At 35.2% G+C, this 18,220-nt stretch overlaps 1 protein-coding gene across 8 annotated transcripts in view; it reads left to right on the top strand.

Moving 5' to 3' along the window:
- The window catches only part of CCNT2 (cyclin T2), a 34,032-nt gene that overhangs the window by 1,766 nt on the left and 14,046 nt on the right, over positions 1-18,220 (top strand). For 3 of the 8 annotated variants that reach the window (XR_002182238.2, XM_019973550.2, XM_019973559.2), the window contains exons 3-5: positions 13,295-13,423; positions 15,224-15,284; positions 17,218-17,280. Coding sequence is in view for 6 of the 8 variants with exons in the window: in XM_019973550.2 (XP_019829109.1) it covers positions 13,295-13,423; positions 15,224-15,284; positions 17,218-17,280 (253 nt within the window). In the remaining 2 variants the exon portion in view is untranslated. Of the gene's footprint in view, positions 1-1,221; positions 1,249-9,990; positions 10,719-13,294; positions 13,424-15,223; positions 15,285-17,217; positions 17,281-18,220 lie in introns of those variants that run through there. The other 5 variants (XM_070768622.1, XM_070768617.1, XM_070768642.1 and 2 more) reach the window with 4 other exon arrangements.

Genomic DNA, 18,220 nt, shown 5'->3' with positions numbered 1-18,220 from the left:
TAGTGGCTTTTAGTTGCAATTTTACATTATGAAACAGGGCATTTGGGTGTGTGCTCTTTTCAGAGAAACATGCATACTGTGTTGTACCTGTTAACAAAACTACGTATCATTTAGAAATACTTTAAGGTAAATATTTTACCTTATTTCTCACCATGTTTTTTACTCATAGCTATTATTTTAGAATGTTACTCTGAAAGGTGTGTGGAAAAATTGACCATGGAAGACTTCATGCATGGATTGTTATTAGACCTTTTAAGAAAACAGTTTTTGAAAAGGTTCTTTTTTAGAGTTGGAAGAAAGGAAAAGCTTCATAGTTTAGATTGATTCCTATATTAATCTCTTCTGATCGTAAATCTGACTTGGTTTATCAGATTGGCATATAGGTTTATCTTAAAAACAATATACATTTCTTATATACATTTCGGTCTCTTGCAGTCTCCATAGCTTCTACTCTTCATCTTTTAAATCTGTGTGATTCTTGTTCTGTTTTTATTTCCCTGGTTATTTCTTGTGCATGGAACTTAGATCAGTGATAGTGTTGGGAAGAGAGAGGAAACCTTTTTGGTAGTAATATTTAGATTGAGAGAAATAGCATTTTTATTTAAATTGTCTTCTAAGGCAGTAGTGAACTGATAAATACTAATATGAATATGACTTAAGTAGCCCTGGAAAATACTGGTAGGAGTCACAAATTAAAATAGTTCTGGAAATTCTTTGTGTGGCTGCAGATGCCCATTTGCTTGCTTTTCTACTTCAGTAATGATTTCACTACAAGACTACACTTCTCATTTTGAACCATCCCTCTTTCATAATTTGTCTCTATGGCCTGTTTGGTATGCTTTAAAGCAAATGCTTACAGCCAAAATTCACAGCTGTAACTTTAAATTGACTGGTGAAGCCCAGGTCGCTGGCATTCTAACCCTTGTTATTTTATTAAATGCCATCATTTAGTAAGAAAGCCAAAGTACTCATTTTTATTACCCTACTTTCTGTCTTAATGTGTGTATAAAGGCAAACCTCAATGTTGTACAGAGTTGTTATTAGCAGAATAATTGAAATCTGATGTTAGTTTCTGTTTTGAGAAGTAAATTGCACTCTTCATTTCTAACCATTGTCTTTTTTACCTTTGCTATTATATCAAAAGTGGTTTTAATATTTGTGTTGGTGCACTTGCAACAATTGCACAGCCTCACTCTTTTATCTTTTTTCCTATTCTTTTAGGGTGAAGGGGGTGGTCTCAAATTGAATGTGAGTCACTTTTAAATTCATATTCTGCCACATTATTGGGAATAGTTTTCTTATAAGGCTATAATGGAATGTCATAGTAAACTTTAAAAAGGTTTAAGTCATTACAAAGTAAATTAAACACCATTTGGTAAATTAAACCATAACAAGCTTAAATTTAAAGATGTTGGTGACAAAATATATCCAATCTTATAATAAATATGCTTTCATTATATTAAAAAATTTATGTGGCTTTATTTTTTCTCACATTGACAAATTTAAAAGTAAAAAATCCCCTAAAGGTCAAGTTGCTCTTGTGTTAAAAATCAGTGTCAACAGAGCTGTCTTTCATCATTGTCGGTTTCTCTTTTTAGAAGGTTGGCTTGCTATCAGCAGGAAATGAGTTTTATATGTAACCTAATTACATAAATCTATCTTTTGCTCACTGGATGCAGTAAGATTTATGTAATTAAGATTAGTAATTGAAGAATGGCCTTGCTGGATCAAGCTCAAGATGAATCTAGTAAAGTGTATAAAAAAAGCTCTGGAAACAACAGTGCCTCCAAAGTATATCCTGTGGGAGAGCATTGTCCCCTGTGTCAGTCATAGAGCACATATTGACTCAGCTTCTCCTAGAAACTCTGTTCATTAGTTTGTTTGGTTAGTCAAGCTTACAATGCACTTGTTTTCTTGTATTAATTCCAAGTCTTATGAGTTCTCTTCAGATGAGGTTGTAAAGAACACATTCTTAGTATTTTTATTGGTCATTGTTTAGTTTCCTAGCATTTCTCCAGTTCATGGGGTCATTTTAATCTTCCCTTCACTTTCTTTAGATCTGTTGGCCTCTTTCTTGAACTGCAGCAATTGAAACATTTATGCCAAACTTAAATGTATTTTATTAGTTTAAGGTATCAAATACATGGTTAGCTATGTAGAAAACGGTAGAAAAGGGGATATGATAAATCTCCCTCCCATCTAAGTGTCTGAGCCCCGTGCCCTACACCATTGCTGTTCACTGTCTTCGTGTGCCCTTTCAGAAATACTTTTTGCTTGTGCAAACATTTGTGTGTATCTTTATCAGGAGAGGAAAGGGTTTTTGTTTGTTTTTTTCACAGGCATTGGATCCAGCACATAGCAGCAAATGTAAAAACATACAGAATTGGACTGATCCCAGTTGGGGACAGATGTGGCTATTGCTGGAGAAGTAATTTTTAAGGTGGCACTAGCAAAGGATGGTATAGATTTACCTAGTGGTTCTCAGCCAGAGGCGGTTTTGCCCACCACCCATTTAACAATGTTTGGAAACATTTTGGTTGTCACAACTAGGGGAAGGGGTACTACTGATACATAGGGAATAATAGAAGCCAGAGATGCTGCCCGCTAAAGCCAAGAGGTACCTGGTACAAAACGTCAGTAGTGCTAAGGTTGAGAAAACCATGGGTTAACCTAGAGAGTTAAGGAGACTTAAAGCTGTGTTATCCTTACTAGATTAATTTTGAGTGTTTGGTGAATTTTCTATGTTCTAGTAAGAAATTGCCTATTCATCTGTAATTCCTCAAGGACCTTAGGAACAAAGATCAATTTGTGATCTTTTTCTAATTTAGGGCTTAAGGGAAACATTTTTGATATCCCTAAAATTTAAAGTTTAAATTTAGTTTGCCTTTCTGTGAAGTACTAATGTGTTCCTTAGCCTCTTATTTGAGCTTTTTGTGAATTTCTTATCATGTTAGCAAATATTTTAGTAGTTTGTCATCTAATTTTGTTTATGGAGGTTTTTGACATAATTTTTTTGACATTAATTTTGCTTTATTATCTGGAGATAAGTGTCTACTATATTCATTTACTGGTTTCATGGGAAGAGTTTCTTGGGCTTCTGTGTTTGTTTTTCCTCCTTAAGTTAATTTTGGTGTGTCGTTCTTAAATATTTATCTGAAGTTGGTTACCCTCTTATTGCAAATAAGGAAGAAAAGAATCATAAAGGTTAAACACTTTGTCTGAAATCACACAGCAACAGAGTGACAGAAGCAAAAATCTCACCCAGATCTAGACTCCATTGTTCATGCAGTTATCACTATTTCTGCCTCAAGTATCTATTGTTAGGAATCTTTTCATAGCCTTTAAATTTATCACCGAAAGCAGTACATATAAAGCTTTTGCATTGTGCCAGTAGTGATTCACCAGCTTCCTGCATGAGAATTACCAAAATGTTCCTTTAAAATATACTTTAGTGAACTATATCTTAAACCTGTGTAATCAGGATACTTGTGGTGAGACCTGGCATCCTCTCTCTTACTGTTAAAGTAACACTGATATCTGCTAAAGTTGAAGATTGTTCATTTTAATTTTGATTTCTCCTCTGTGTCTCATAATCCATTATACAGTCAGCCCTCTGCATCTGTGGGTTCAACCAACCGTGGATTGAAACTATTTGGGAAAAATTCAACATTTCCAAAAAGCAAAGCTTGTGTTTACCTCACACCAGCAGCTCTTAATATTTACATAGAAGTTCACTAACGGAGAAGGCAATGGCACCCCACTCCAGTACTCTTGCCATGGAGAATCCCATGGATGGAGGAGCCTGGTAGGCTGTAGTCCATGGGGTCGCTAGGAGTCGGACACAAATGAGCGAGTTCACTTTTACTTTCACTTTCTTGTGTTATATTAGGTATTATAAGTAATCTGGAAGTGATTAAAAATACAGAGAAGGATGTGGATAGGATATATGCAAGGTTTCCTGTCTCAAAGTACAGGTTTCCTCTCCATCCCTTTCTTTTACTTGAATTTTGTCTGTTGAAGGACCTAGGACATTAGACCTGTAGAGTCTCCACCTGTCTGAATTTTGCTTATTGTTTGCTCATAGTACAGTTTATCATTTTCCTTTGTTCTTCTTGTTATTCAGTTGCTCAGTCATTTCCAACTCTGTGCAACCCCATGGACTGCAGCATGCCAGGCTTCCCTGTCCTTCACTGTCTCCCAGAGCTTGCTCAAATTCATGTCCATGGAGTCGGTGATGCCATCCAACCAACTCATCCTCTGTCATCCCCTTCTCCTTCTGCCTTCAATCTTTCCCAGCATTAGGGTCTTCTCCAGTGAGTCAGCTCTTCACATCAGGTGACCGAAGTATTGGAGCTTCAGCTTCAGCACTAGTCTTTCCAATGAATATTCAAGGTTAAATTCCTCTAGGATTGACTGGTTTGATCTCCTTGCAGTCCAAGGGACTCTCAAGAGTCTTCAACACCACAGTTCGAAAGCATCAATTCTTTGGCGCTCAGCTTTCTTTATAGTCCAGCTCGCATATCTATACATGACTGCTGGAAAAGCCATAGCTTTAACTACACTGACCTTTGTTGGCAAAGTGTTGTCTCTGCTTTTTAATATGCTGTCTAGGTTTGTCAAGATCTTCCCTGTAGCTCAGATGGTAAAGAATCTGCCCGCAATGCAGGAGACCTGGGTTCAATCCCTGGGTCAGGAAGATGCTCTGGAGAGGGGAACGGCAATCCACTCCAGTATTCTTGCCTGGAGAATCCCATAGATAGAGGAGCCTGACAGGCTACAGTACATGGGGTTGCAAAGAGTCAGACACGACTGAGCGACTAACACACAAGGTTTGTCATAGCTTTTCTTCCAAGGAGCAAGCATCTTTTAATTTCATGGCTGCAGTCACCATCTGCAGTGAGTTTGGAGCCCAAGAAAATAGTCTGTCACTGTTTGCATTATTTCACCATCTATTTGCCGTGAAGTGATGGGACCAGATGCCATGATCTTAGATTTTTGAATGTTTAGTTTTAAGCCAGCTTTTTCACTCTTCTCTTTCACCGTCTTCAAGAGGCTCTTTAGTTCCTCTTCTCCTTCTGCCATAAGGGTGGTGTCATGTGCATATCTGAGGTTATTGATATTTCCCCTGGCAATCTTGATTCCAGCTTGTGCTTCATCCTGCCCGGCATTTCACTTGATGTACTTTGTTCTTGTATTCCCTGAAAATTGCCAGTTGGGTCCAGAAATTTTATCAGACTCATGTTAGATCCCTTTGGCAAGACTGCCAGTGCTGTTACATTCTTCAATCAGGACACTGCTAATGTCTGGTTTCTTTTTGTGGTGTTGGCAGCTGTTGATATTCAGTGCCTTGATCCTTTAATTCATTGATGCTCTTAACTCATCATTTTTTCATTAGTTGTATTTTTTATAGTGAAATGCTGTGATTCATCTACTATTTGGACACTTACTGGTACAAGTTTATATGGGAAAGGTAGAATAAATACTTGATTCTTGCCCCGTGTTTACCACCTTTGTTGAGATAAAATCCCCACACTGTGCTTCACCTTTTGAAAGTGTACAATTCAGTGGTTTTTGTGTACGTTCATGAAGTTGTGTGCATCAATTTAAGAAATTGTTATTACCCCAAAAAGAAACCCCACATCCTTTAGCCATCTCTTCCCATACTTACCCCAGCCTATTGGACAGTCTCTATAAATGCAATTATTTCAGTCTGTGATCCCTTGTGACTGACCTCTTTCACTTAGTACATGATGTTTTCAGGGTTCATCTATGTTGTACCGTGTATCAGTACTTGATTTATTTTTCATGCTGAACTACCATTATACTACATTTTGTATGTACATTCATCAGCTAATGGACATTAGTGCTGTTTCTGCTTTTTGGCTGTTATATTACTGCTGTGAACGTTTATGTGTGTTTTGTGTTTCCACATAAATGTTTTGAAACCAGAACCATGTTTTGGTTGCCCTGGTATTTTCCCAGGAGTAGAATTGCCAGAGCATATATAATTCCATATCCGTATAATCTGGGATAGTTTCCTCACATATTTTATTATAGCAAGATATTCCAGGTTCATCTTGTACTCTTCCTTTTAATCTTCATTCATGCTTAGTTCTGCAGGTAACTTTATTTGTATTGTTCACTTGAAAGTGAAAGTATTGGTCGCTCAGTCCGACCCTCTGCAACCCCAGTAGCCTGTCCAGGCTCCTCTGTCCATGGAATTCTCCAGACACGAATACTGGAGCAGGTAGCCATTCCCTTCTCGAGGGGGTCTTCCCAGCCTAGAGATTGAACCCAGTTCTCCCGTATTGCAGGCAGATTCTTTACCGTCTGAGCCACCAGGGAAGTATTGTTCACTGAGAGTTGAAAGTATTCGTCACTCAGTTGGGTCCTACTCTGCGACCCCATGGACTGTAACCGGCCAGGCTCGTTTGTCCATGGGATTTTACAGGCGGGAATACTGGAGTGGGTTGCCATTTCCTCCTCCAGGGGATCTTCCTGACCCAGGGATCAAACCCAGGTCTCTTGCATTGCATGCGGGTTCTTTACTGTCTGAGCCTTTGGTGCTTATGTTGAAATCTCTGAGTCATTTTGTTTGAAGTTCTCTTGAAGATCATGTCAACAGTATTGTCTGAATTCTTACATGATAATAGTTTGTGCCCTTTATACCCACGGTCAATTTGGGGGTGTAAAATCCTTGGCTCTTGCTTTCTTTTGAGTATCTTAAATTTATGTACACTTTTTTCTTTCCTGGTATAAAGCATTGCTGGCAGTTTGGGTGGTGATCTAATTTTTCTTTCTTTTTATTTTTTTTGCCTAAGTAGCCCAGGAGTTTATTTTTCCCTTTAAAATCAGTAATCTCAGTACAGTGTGTTTTTGTGTTGGTTGTTCTAGGTTGATATGATCAGGTGTGTGATGTGCTCTTCGAATATGTGATTTCATATCCTTATTACTTTATGTTATGAATCGGTTTCTTAATGTCTGTTTGGAGGTGAGTTAGCTTTTTGGTGTTTTTTAATTGTGGTAAAATACAGCATAAGTGTGACATTTAAGCCATTTTTAAAGTGTTGTAGTTTAGTGGCATTAAGTACATTCACATTGTTGTGTAGCCATCACCACCATCCATCCATCTCTAGAACTTTTTTATCTTCACAAACTGAAACCATTCATTAATCAAACTTCACATTTCTCCTTTCCCTCAGCAACCACCATTCTACTTTGTCTATGAATTTCACTCTTTTTGGTACCTCTTATAAGTGGACTCTTAAAATATTTGAACTTTTGTGTCTGGCTTATTTCACTTTACATAATGTTTTCAAGATTCATCTTCGTTGTAGCATGTGTCAGAATTCCCTTCCTTTGCTAAAGCTGAGTATGTACCACCAATTGTATCACAGTTTGTTAATCCATTTTAATCTGTTAATGGGCAGATGTATAGCTATTATAAACATGAGTGTACAGATTGCTCAGTTCCTTACTATCAGTACTTTGGGGTATGTACCCAGATACGGAATTACTGGATCACATTGTAATTCTGTTTTAATGTTTTGAGAAACTGCCATCCTGTTTTCCCCGGCACCAGCACCATCTCATATTCTAGCTAGTAATGCACACAGATGCTAGCTTCACATCCTCTAAGGTTTACTCTTTTATGGTTTTCTGATAATAACCATCATCATGGGTGTGAAGTGATTGAAGTTTTGATTTGCAATTTTCTGGTGACTACTGACATTGGACACCTTTTCATGTGTTTATTGGCCATTTATATGTATTCTTTGGGGAAACATCTATTCAAGTCCTTTGTCCATATTTTAGTTGGGTCTTGTTACTTTATATGAGTTCTTCATATACTTTGAATATTAATCCATTATCAGATACATGATTTGCAAGTATTTTCTCCTATTCTATAGGCCAACTTCTCTTTTTTTCCTAATGCACAAAAGTCTTTTTAACTTTGGTGATGTGCAGATTACCCATTTTTATTTTGTTGCTTGTGCTTTTGGTATCATATCCAAATAATCATTGCCAAATCCAGAATAATGAAGTATTCCCATCATCTTCTAAGTTTTATAGTTTTAGTTCTTACATTTAGGTCTTTGGTCCGTTGTGAGTTAATTTTTGTATATAGTATAAGGTAAAGGTCTCATTTTTTCATGCAAGTATTCCATTTTCTCAGTACCTTTTGCTGAATTTTTTTTAAGAAATTGTTTTGTTGCTGTTTTGGCCGCTCTGGATCTTCATTGCTTTTGTGGAAGCTTCTCTTGTTGCAGAGCACAGGCTCTAAATGTACAGGTTTCAGTCGTTGCAGCACGCTGCTGCTGCTGAGTAGCTTCAGTTCTGTGCGACCCAACGGACGGCAGCCTACCAGGCTCCTCCGTCCATGGGATTTTCCAGGCAAGAGTACTGGAGTGGGGTGCCACTGCCTTCTCTGAGTTGCAGCACGAGGACTCAGTAGTTGTAGTGCTTAGTTGCTGCAGGGCTTAGTTGCTGCAGGGCATGTGAAATCCTTCCAGACTAGGGATCGAACCCATGTCCCCTGCGTTGGCAAGGGGATTCTTACCCACTGTGCCACCAGGGAAGTCCCTGAAGCACTTCTTTCTAGCATGATTTTTGATGCTTAGGGACAACTTACAATTTTTTTCTTACAGTGTCTTTGTATGACCTAGATACTTTTTATCGAACTCTTTTGAGAGCTTTAATAAGTAGATGTGCTTCAGGGGAGCTTTTCTAACTTCACTGTTCCTTTGTGTGATATTCAGAAATGCAGCAGGTTTCTTTCTCTGTTCTGGAATCCTTTTTCTATGAGTCTTTGCTGAAGCTGCACCATTACCATTTTTCCTTAACTATAGTCATAGTCCCAAATTCTAAGCTGCAGTACCTAGAACTTGTTGGATATTTTTTAATGAAGCATCTTCAAGGCACAGAAAATAGTTAATTCTAGTCTTAGGGGACAGGGAGTGTTGGGGCAGTTAAGGGATATGGGAGAAATAGCCTCACCAGCCTCTGGGAACTAAAGATGAAACCTAAAAATATATTAGAACAAGCTTGTTGATAATGTATTAGCAAATAGAAAACAGACTTTGAGTTCTTTGCTTCTGTTAGGGCTTTTTTGGGATTAGGAGATTGAAGAGTAACAAAATGACTATGGCTCTTTCTTAAATACAAATGATGTATGCACAAAGTTTATGCCGTAAATTACTTAAAGAGTAAAGACAAAAATGATTTATTTGAAACTGATGGTGATATAACCATTTTTGGTGTCTTAACAATCACCTAAGCTTTTTGTTAATGCAGACTGACCTTGCCTCCAACTATACGGTTGAAGCCAGCAATGAGAGTGAAGAATGTCAGCAGTGAGGGCATCATGAACAGGCAGGGGAGACAGTGGCCAGGAATGGGCTGGAGGAGGATAGAGAAGGGAGGGAGTCAGACTGAGAGGGAGAAATCAAAACATACAAAGGAATAGAAAAAGGGAAGTGTGGAAAAACAATTGGAGCGAGAAGAGAAAAGAAGAGTTACAAGTGTAATCATTAAAGTAAAACCAGGTGTCATTAGTTGAGTATTTGAATCTGTTTATTATAATAGTTAAATAGTTAGGACTGCAGTGAACCCTTTAAAGAACTGAGTTTGTACAAGGAAGAAGATGAGCAAGAAAGGAGGGAATTTTAAAGAGCCTGTTAAATCACTTTTTAAATTTAAAATCAACAGTAAAAATACACATCTGTTTTATTTTGCAACATAGTACACTTAATCTTAGCCAGAAGGCCTAGAAGCAATATAGTAGTAATAATATTTGAGTCTTAATACACAGCTGTGGTTTTATTTTGCAACATAGTCCACGCAAACTTAGCCAAAAGGCTGAGAAGCAATGTAGTAATAATATTTGAGTCATATTAACTGTGAGGCACTATTCTAAGTGCTTTACGTATATTGATTCCTTTCATCCTCAGCACAACTTTATAAGCAGATACTATTTCTCCCATTTTACAGATGCAGAAACTGAACCACAAAGAAAATAAGTAATTTGCCTAGGCTAGTCAGATAACAGAGCCAGGATTCCACTGAGACAGTCTGACTACTCTGCTACAGCTGGCGTCATCACGTCCACCTCCCCCTCTCCATCATTTGTATGGTATATTTCTGTAGAAATTTGTCTTGTTTTGAGTATGTAATATCCCCTTGAAATAGTTGTACATCTGCTAGAGTGACAAACTCTGGACACTATTTAAAGATCAATTTTTATTACCTTTAGTTAGAGTACCTTGAGAAAATTTATTAAACTAGGTACCAGAGCACAAAAGATGGATAGTACATGGTCCCTATCCCCAGTAAACTGAATCTCAGTTTGTAATTGGTCATGTGAACCAACCAAGTGTCTACTCCAATACTGGTATAAATTCTTTGACTTTGAACCAAGTTTGGTAATGAATGTTTGTTGCCTTCAGAAGTGTGTTCACCTTTAAAAGCCACAGACCAACTAAAAATGTTGTTATTACTTAAACTTTTGGAGTTATTTTCATTTTAGTAAGCCATACAACAAAATCAGCTTTTCATACGAAAAGCAGTAGTACCTAGTTTAATTACCTTCCTTAGTCATCCTTAAAATTAAAGCCTCACATGGATATTCACTTAAGTATTTATCTAAAAAGGTGTTTTGTTTTGTTTTGTTTTTACAGCCCTGATGGAGTAAGATGTTTGCAGGCAGTAGAGGAGGAAATGTGAGTGGAGTTAGTGGATTTCACCAGGAACTTTGGAAGAGTGTTGGGTATTAGTGTTGCTCTGAAGGAGATTGAGACTTGAACGCTATTTAGAGGGAGAACAGAAAGACTTCTGTTAGGCATGTGGGTAAATAAACAAGAAACCTACCCTGAAGATCAATGTTAAGCTTCTCGAATGCTTTTTTTTTTTTTTAGTTTTTGTAGAATTTTAGAATCATTCACTAGTATGCGTATTGTGACTCCATTGAGAACTATCTTCTAAGGTGAAGAGCTGTGTGACTTGAAAGTTCTTCTTGATATCAGGGTTTACAAAAAGTCTGAAGAGGATGGAGCTGTTACTAGAAGTCCTAAGAGATTTTTACCAAGAAAAACTCATTGGAGATTTTCAGAAGTGCCTTTTAGGAAAGTTAAGAGAAATTATCTGGCAGTTAGGCAAACAGTTTATTAAGTTCAGCCTAATTTGACATTTCACTTGAACCTGTATGCTTCACTCTTTGACAGATAGTTCTAACATTTGAGTTTTGGTGTAACCATTCCCCGTTTAGACATGAATGAGATAATAAATGAGATTGTGGGAAACTGAAAGTATATTCGTTTTATTGTTTCTTGCATTTCATACCTTGGCATTGGCTCTTAGCTTTTTATTACGACATTTGGAATACTGTGAACTTAATATTGGTACCTTTATATGGATTGTCCACATGTCATTCATTAAGTATTGTGAACAGCAGCTGCACAATGCTAGATAATGGGAACACAAATGAATAATTTAGTCTCTGTGTTCAAGCTGCTTCTAGCCTGTTAGGGCAGGCAAATATAATAAACCAGAAGTTAGAGTACAGTATAAGGACAATGGCAGAGGAATATACTGTTTCCTATTGAATAAAGAAGAGCATTTTGCTCTGATTCCATAAGTTGGGAGGATGTGATCTTTTGAGGTAAGCTGTTAAATAGCGAAAGAATTAATCAAACTAGGTAACAGTGATAAGAAATTTTCACTATGTAGAAAAAATGACAAAACAGATGGAAGATAATTGTAAGATAACTACTCTCAGTTATCTTACACTTTTTACAATTTAGGAACTCCCCTGCCCTGGATCACTGCTATATAACTGGTATTACAAGAATACTGACTAATTTGGGTATTGCTTGATTAAATCAGTTTAGTCTACATCCATGAAAACTTTAAGTATAAGTTGCTTTTTTGAGCGTTCTAAATTTTTTAAGCCTTCCTTGTCATTTTAATTTTAAAAAGACTGAAATAAATTGAAAGTCCAAGGTGGAATTATTCAGTCTATTTAAGGTAACATTATTTTTGGTTGTTTAGAGCCAAACTCACTTAATTTTAGGTCTGTTTTAAAGATTTTTATGTAGTAAGACAACTTCATGAAGTCATTTTTACTCCATTTACTTATCTGCAAATGCAGTTGGATTACAGAAGGCCCCTTTCAAAGCCGCAATCCAAGGATTAACTTTTATGTCTCAGGAATGATATTTGTAAGTTGTTTGAAGAGCTGTCAGAAGAAAGAGTCCATCTTCCCTATATCAAGTTTTCTCTTTATTTTGACTACCCAAAACATGTAATGGGATTTATGCCCTCCTTCCTCCTCCTGTCCTTCTGTTGGCATTGTTTCCATGTAGGGATTGATTACCCGCCTCCACGCAATTAGATGTTCATCTCTTAAAAAATAACGTACCTGAATCTTGACATTTAGAAATGATCCTTTCATGACCAATTTCTTGTGTGGAATCTTTGAATGTTACTAGAATTTAACATGTCAGTTTTCTGATTCAGCAATTATTTGGTTTAGTACTAACTTTTTGGATAAATAATTGCTCAAGATGGTGTTCTCTTAGTCAATATCTCTATAGTGCTATGTTCTTACATTTCTATTTCCAGTAGATAACTTACTAAAGCTAAAACAAATTGATGATTTTTTCGTCTCCAATTGGCAAGGTTTCTATGCTATTGGTTTGTCTTACATGGTTTATTACCTGAATTTTTTAGGTTCTTTTAATATTGATTTATTGAAGTAATAGAGAAATTAAGTAGCAGTTTCATGTTCAGAATCCTCTTATTTTGTCTAGGAGATTTCTTTTTCTCTCTTAAGTAAAAGGGTATAGCTCTTAACCAAACAATGAAGCATTGATTAAAAGAGTACCAGTGAGTGGTGACTGCCTCAAAAGAGGGAAAATCTGACTATACCCACTTTGTTTTTTTCTTTACTTTCTTCCTTCCTTTCTTTTTAAAGAGCTTTGGCTTTATTATTTTGCTTCAGTTTTTTCCTCTACCTCCCCAGTGTGCATTATTATTGTTATTTAAACTTTCTTTTAAAGTGTAAGTCTTTTCCTTTTAGATTTCTACTTGCAAAGCAAGTAAAACAGATTTTATAGACTGAAGTAACAAGTTACGTCTAATGAATAACTTTCTAAAAACTTAACATCAGTCTTGTCATAGCCCAGTTTCAGTTCATACTGTGAATATTACATTCCTTTTTTGCATCCCCCCTTAGAAAGTAGAAGGTGTTTCCAAAATGTGTGTGTTTTTAAATCACCAAATTTTGTCTTTTCTGCAGATGATATCACCTACTGCATTATTCTTGGCTGCAAAAGTAGAAGAACAGGCTCGAAAACTTGAACATGTTATCAAAGTAGCACATGCTTGTCTTCATCCCCTAGAGCCACTGCTGGATACTAAATGTGATGTATGTAAAAATTTATTGTTTTGAGTTTTCTTTGTAAATTTGAAACCTTTTCATCATTTAAACCTAATAAAAATGTAATTCAGTTAGTGTTGCCGTCCTGTGCTGCTTATTTCTGTTTTCACTTAGGAAGGTAAATACCAGGAAGTGATCTGACAGAAACACGTTTCATGTTATGTTTGTGAGGTTTTAGTCTTTCTGAATCATTTAAGTCCTTGATTCAAAGGTACTCTTTACGTGTTTGACGTTTTATTCATTCTTACAAATCAGTGATACACGTAGAAGGTACATCATATCACCTTTGGATGTATTTAAGGCCATAGATAGATATTTTCTTAAATTGTCAGCAAATGAAGGAATAGAAAAGTCTCTGAATTTATCTCTGGACCAGTAATTAGTCTTTTTACAAGTGTTCTACTATCAGTACATATATACTACTGCTTTTCTCTGATACATAAAGATGCATTTTACTATGCTTACATGAGTGGCATTTCAAAAATATTTTTATTTTCCTAAAATAGTCTGGAGGGGAAAAAAAAAAAAAGAGTAATACTAGTTTCCAAACAGCTTGTATCCTCATCAACATTTCAATAGGTCTAGTTTCAAAACCCCATTTTTAAGTCTTCTGATGTCTTAAAACAGAAACTATAGCATTCTGGGCTTTTGAAATCCTTTTCCTAGCACTCCTATGTAATTGAATTGCTTTATCAAGAACTTTTAACTACTGAATGACTACCAGTATTAATTCAGTTCGATTTGGATCAAGTTTAAGGTCCAGATTAAATATATCTGATTTTATTAATGACAAGTATTTATCCTACATGTTGGATTTAAGAGACTAAAATATTAATGTGGCCATTCAGTATAGTGAATGAGATTATTTAAAGTTATTTCTTGTAGTTTCTATTAACTTTACGGACTCAGAATTATTTCTTGCGATTACTTAGGGTATTGTTTAAGTAATAGAAAAGCCTATGTTTTAAAATGAAGCTCAGTGATCTTCTCAAAGTGGGCATTGATAAAATTAAAGGTGCTTTCACTCTGAGTTTAGAAGTATGTCCTTACGTAAATAAGTATTTATATATAATATGGTTTTCTTATCACCCTAGTCATTTGTCATGATGCAAGAATGAGATGGCAGAAAATTTTTCATACCTTTTCTTCCCTGAGTGATTACATTTGAATGATTTAGTGAAGTTGAGGAAAAAGATTCTCTATTTTTGTCCCCACAGGTGTTCGGTACATTGTTTTGGTGTTTTATAGCTAAAAAAAAAAAATTTTTTTTTTAATCTAAGGGTTTGAGGGTTTGTTTTGATTTTGTCTTTTCTGAAAAGAGAAAATTATTCTAAAAAATAACTCACTGACCAACTGTGGAAGTCAAGGACTTAATACATGAAGTAGCCTGTAGTGAGCTGATGAGCCTTTTGTTTAAAAGCCAGTTTGAATTTGATCTTTCTTGAGTTGGTGCTTCCTGTCCTTAATGGGACTCAAAGTGCCAATGCCTAAGTAAAGTTTTACCTTGCAGAGTGGAGATCCCTTTTTTCCAGTTAATCTACCCCCTTTTGTATTATTATCCTTAGATTGGTTTTGTTTTGTTTTGTTTTGTTGTATTAGAAGTAACTGAATCTATTTATCATAGAAAATAGGTTTTATCTGTCACCCTCAGTTCATTTTCATATTTCCAAAAGATTTTGTTCGAGTTTGTAATGAATCTATGATTTAATCGTAAGAGATTTAACATTCCCATGGTCTAGTTGTGTTATGTTTATTAAACTTTTTGATATTATTATTTTTACCTGGCAGACTTATCTTCAACAGACTCAAGAACTGGTTTTACTTGAAACCATAATGCTACAAACCCTAGGTATGTACTTACATCAAGTATTATTTGTGTATGTGTTGTTGAATGCAATATTCTAAATAAAGGAACAGATTTCTGAAATAATTTTATCATTGAAGAAAGTTTCATTTGAAAATACAGCTTGGAGCCAGAGTAGTAGTGCTTGGTTCTGAGGAAACCATTTTTAAAATTTTAATTTCATTTAGCATTTAATTGAATGGTCAGCATAGCTTTCAGTATGATTTCTCATATTTTCAGATAGTTAAGACTCTGGTTCATTCTGGATTTGCATTGGGGAATAAAATGGTCCTTTAGGGCTGTCGTATATGATTATAATGTTATAAACATCCAAGGCAGTCCTGCTATGCTAGAGCTTATAAACTTATCACATCATTTTAAACGTGACATAGTAATTTAAGTGTCCATCATCCTTGTCTAAAAGTTAAATTGTCTATAAGGTTTGTGCAACTTAAGTCATTTTTGAAGATCATTTATTCTGATCTTTTACTTTACTCATGAGGAGATTGAGCTTTAAGCAGGTGTGGACTGTGTAAAGTCATGTATTACTTCTGGAAGGACCTAGCAGGGTGTCATGGGAAGAATATAGGCTTTATTGAGATCTGCACTTAAATATATACTCCTCTTTATTTACTTTGTAAACTTGGTCAAAGTTCCTTTACTTTTATCCTGTGTGTGTAAGGTGGAATAATAATTCTACTTTAACACTGTGAATTTGAAGATGAAAGATTTTTTTTTAATTGCCACATAGTATTTCATAAATAATCATTGTTTATTATTAGTTGTTTTTATCTTATTTATACTCAATTCCCAGATGTTGAATAGAAGTCTAATAATCGTAGCTTTCCATTATGACAGATTTTTTTTATTACACAAGTAGGTTGTTTGAAACACATATAACTTGTTAAAGGTTTTTATAACATAGATACAAAAATGAAAGTAAGAATCTGGACGCAACTAAACAAGAAAAATAAAAGTGAAAATCTTTTTATTCTCTCCAAATTCAGTGATTTAGCATGTTACTGTTAATATATAAATCTGAGATTTGACAAATATTCATATAATGAAAGTTGAAGGGAAAAACTTTTTAATAGTTATTTTATCATATAAAGTCCATCATATTCATACTACTGATGACAGATTTCTTAAACACAGAATGAACAGCATTATTTTAAGGGGAACATTAGAATTTACAAGATACAACTCATGGCTAAAGTGTAATTTTTGCAAGTTTAATAACAGAAATATGAATAGACCACACAATAACTTTAAAATCGAGATTACCTGCTTATTGGAATATTATTCTTATACTACTTCTCATGGCACTATACAACGACCTCCACTTCTAAGAAAGGAAAAGGAGAAACTATGCCCTACCTACAGGGTTCACTTGCCTTAACAGTTTTATTTTTATTAGTAATAAGATGTAATTACAAGCTAACTGATTAAAACTCTTTTCATCTAAGGTACACTGAGAAAATAAGAGGACTGTATCATTTAAAAGATCACTTCTTCCACTGTAGCCCAAAGATTATATTTATGAAAAATGTTCTTGTCACATCTTCTGAAAAAAGGAGTTGGAATATATTTAAGAAATATATTACATAGTTGAATTCCCTGCTTAAATTGCGGGGCTGCTTTAATAATTGTCATGATTGTAGTTTGTAACTTAAAGATAATCTCAAACTAATTGTAATTCAGAATTTTGAATAAATACTATTTATCTCTAAGTAACTTTCAGTTTTCGTAATTGGAATGCTTTTCGAGATATTACTTCTTATGATTGAAGGTATAATAAGCATGTCAGTGATGAGAAACTAACTTTTGATTTTTTTTAATAATGAAAAATTCGTACTTACAGTTGTGTGATGAGTGGGATTTCTCAGGCAAGTATTGTACTGGTATAAGTGATTGGGAAAAAAAGTGCTTTTCATTTCAGGTTTTGAGATCACCATTGAACACCCACACACAGATGTAGTGAAATGTACCCAGTTAGTAAGAGGTAAGTGATCTTTGAAACTTTTAAATTACTAATGCTTTTTATTGTCTATATTTTATATGACTGCCGTTTTGTTCTCCTAGCTTTTTGGGGGTTTTATTATTATAAAATGACAAGAAATGTCATTTTGAAGCGTTATGTTTCAGTGTTCTACACCTGCCTATTCATCTACTTCTATATTTGGTCCTTCCTGGTGAATTAACTTCCTTTAAATTTAGGTGAGAGTCTCTTTTCACTAAAAAAAAAAAAAAATAATTAGAGGGCTTCCAAATACTAGAACTCTTTATTTGGGGCTATACTCATCCCATTTCAGTTAATATTTAAGATGTGGGCCATTTAACATATAGGTGGAGGAAATAGTATTAATTTCAAATTTATATCAAACTTCATTGATTTCTTGAAAACTGATTACAGTTTTCGAATTTGGAGGTCACCTTCACATCTTTCAGATAAAAATTGCCTTTAGATTTGTCATTTTGGGGAATGTTACACCTTTGTTCATTTGGCCAAAATTGATTTAAGTTCTTTAGCCTTAATAAAAGTGGCTTCCTTTTTGTGTATAATGAGAAAATTATTACATAGCATGATACATAACAGCATGTGATGTACCTATTAAACTGTTTATAAACAAGAGTACAAAGTTTTGTACTGTTTCTTTACTCCTTATAAAGCATGTGGTGTATGTTTTTCTACTCTTGTTAATGAATCCTATATATCATTGTATCTCTAGAAATAATTTTTCACACAGATGCACGCTGTACTACTTTTCCTTTCCTGTTTACCGTTTGAAGTGGTATGCACTAATAGTAATCACTTGGAACTTTTAGTGTGCCTTTTTCTGTTACCTGTTTTTGAAAATGAAATTTTGCGGTTTTATTCCTTTACCACTAGACTTCTTTAGGTTTGTTCTAAACAAAATGGGTAAGACTTTTGAAAGCCTTGT

This window comes from Bos indicus, chromosome 2 (assembly GCF_029378745.1).
Source record: "Bos indicus isolate NIAB-ARS_2022 breed Sahiwal x Tharparkar chromosome 2, NIAB-ARS_B.indTharparkar_mat_pri_1.0, whole genome shotgun sequence".
In the NCBI taxonomy this organism is placed as follows: Eukaryota; Metazoa; Chordata; class Mammalia; order Artiodactyla; family Bovidae; genus Bos; species Bos indicus.
The sequence above is the reverse complement of the archived record's forward strand: the minus strand, read 5'-3'. Positions and strand labels throughout refer to the sequence as shown.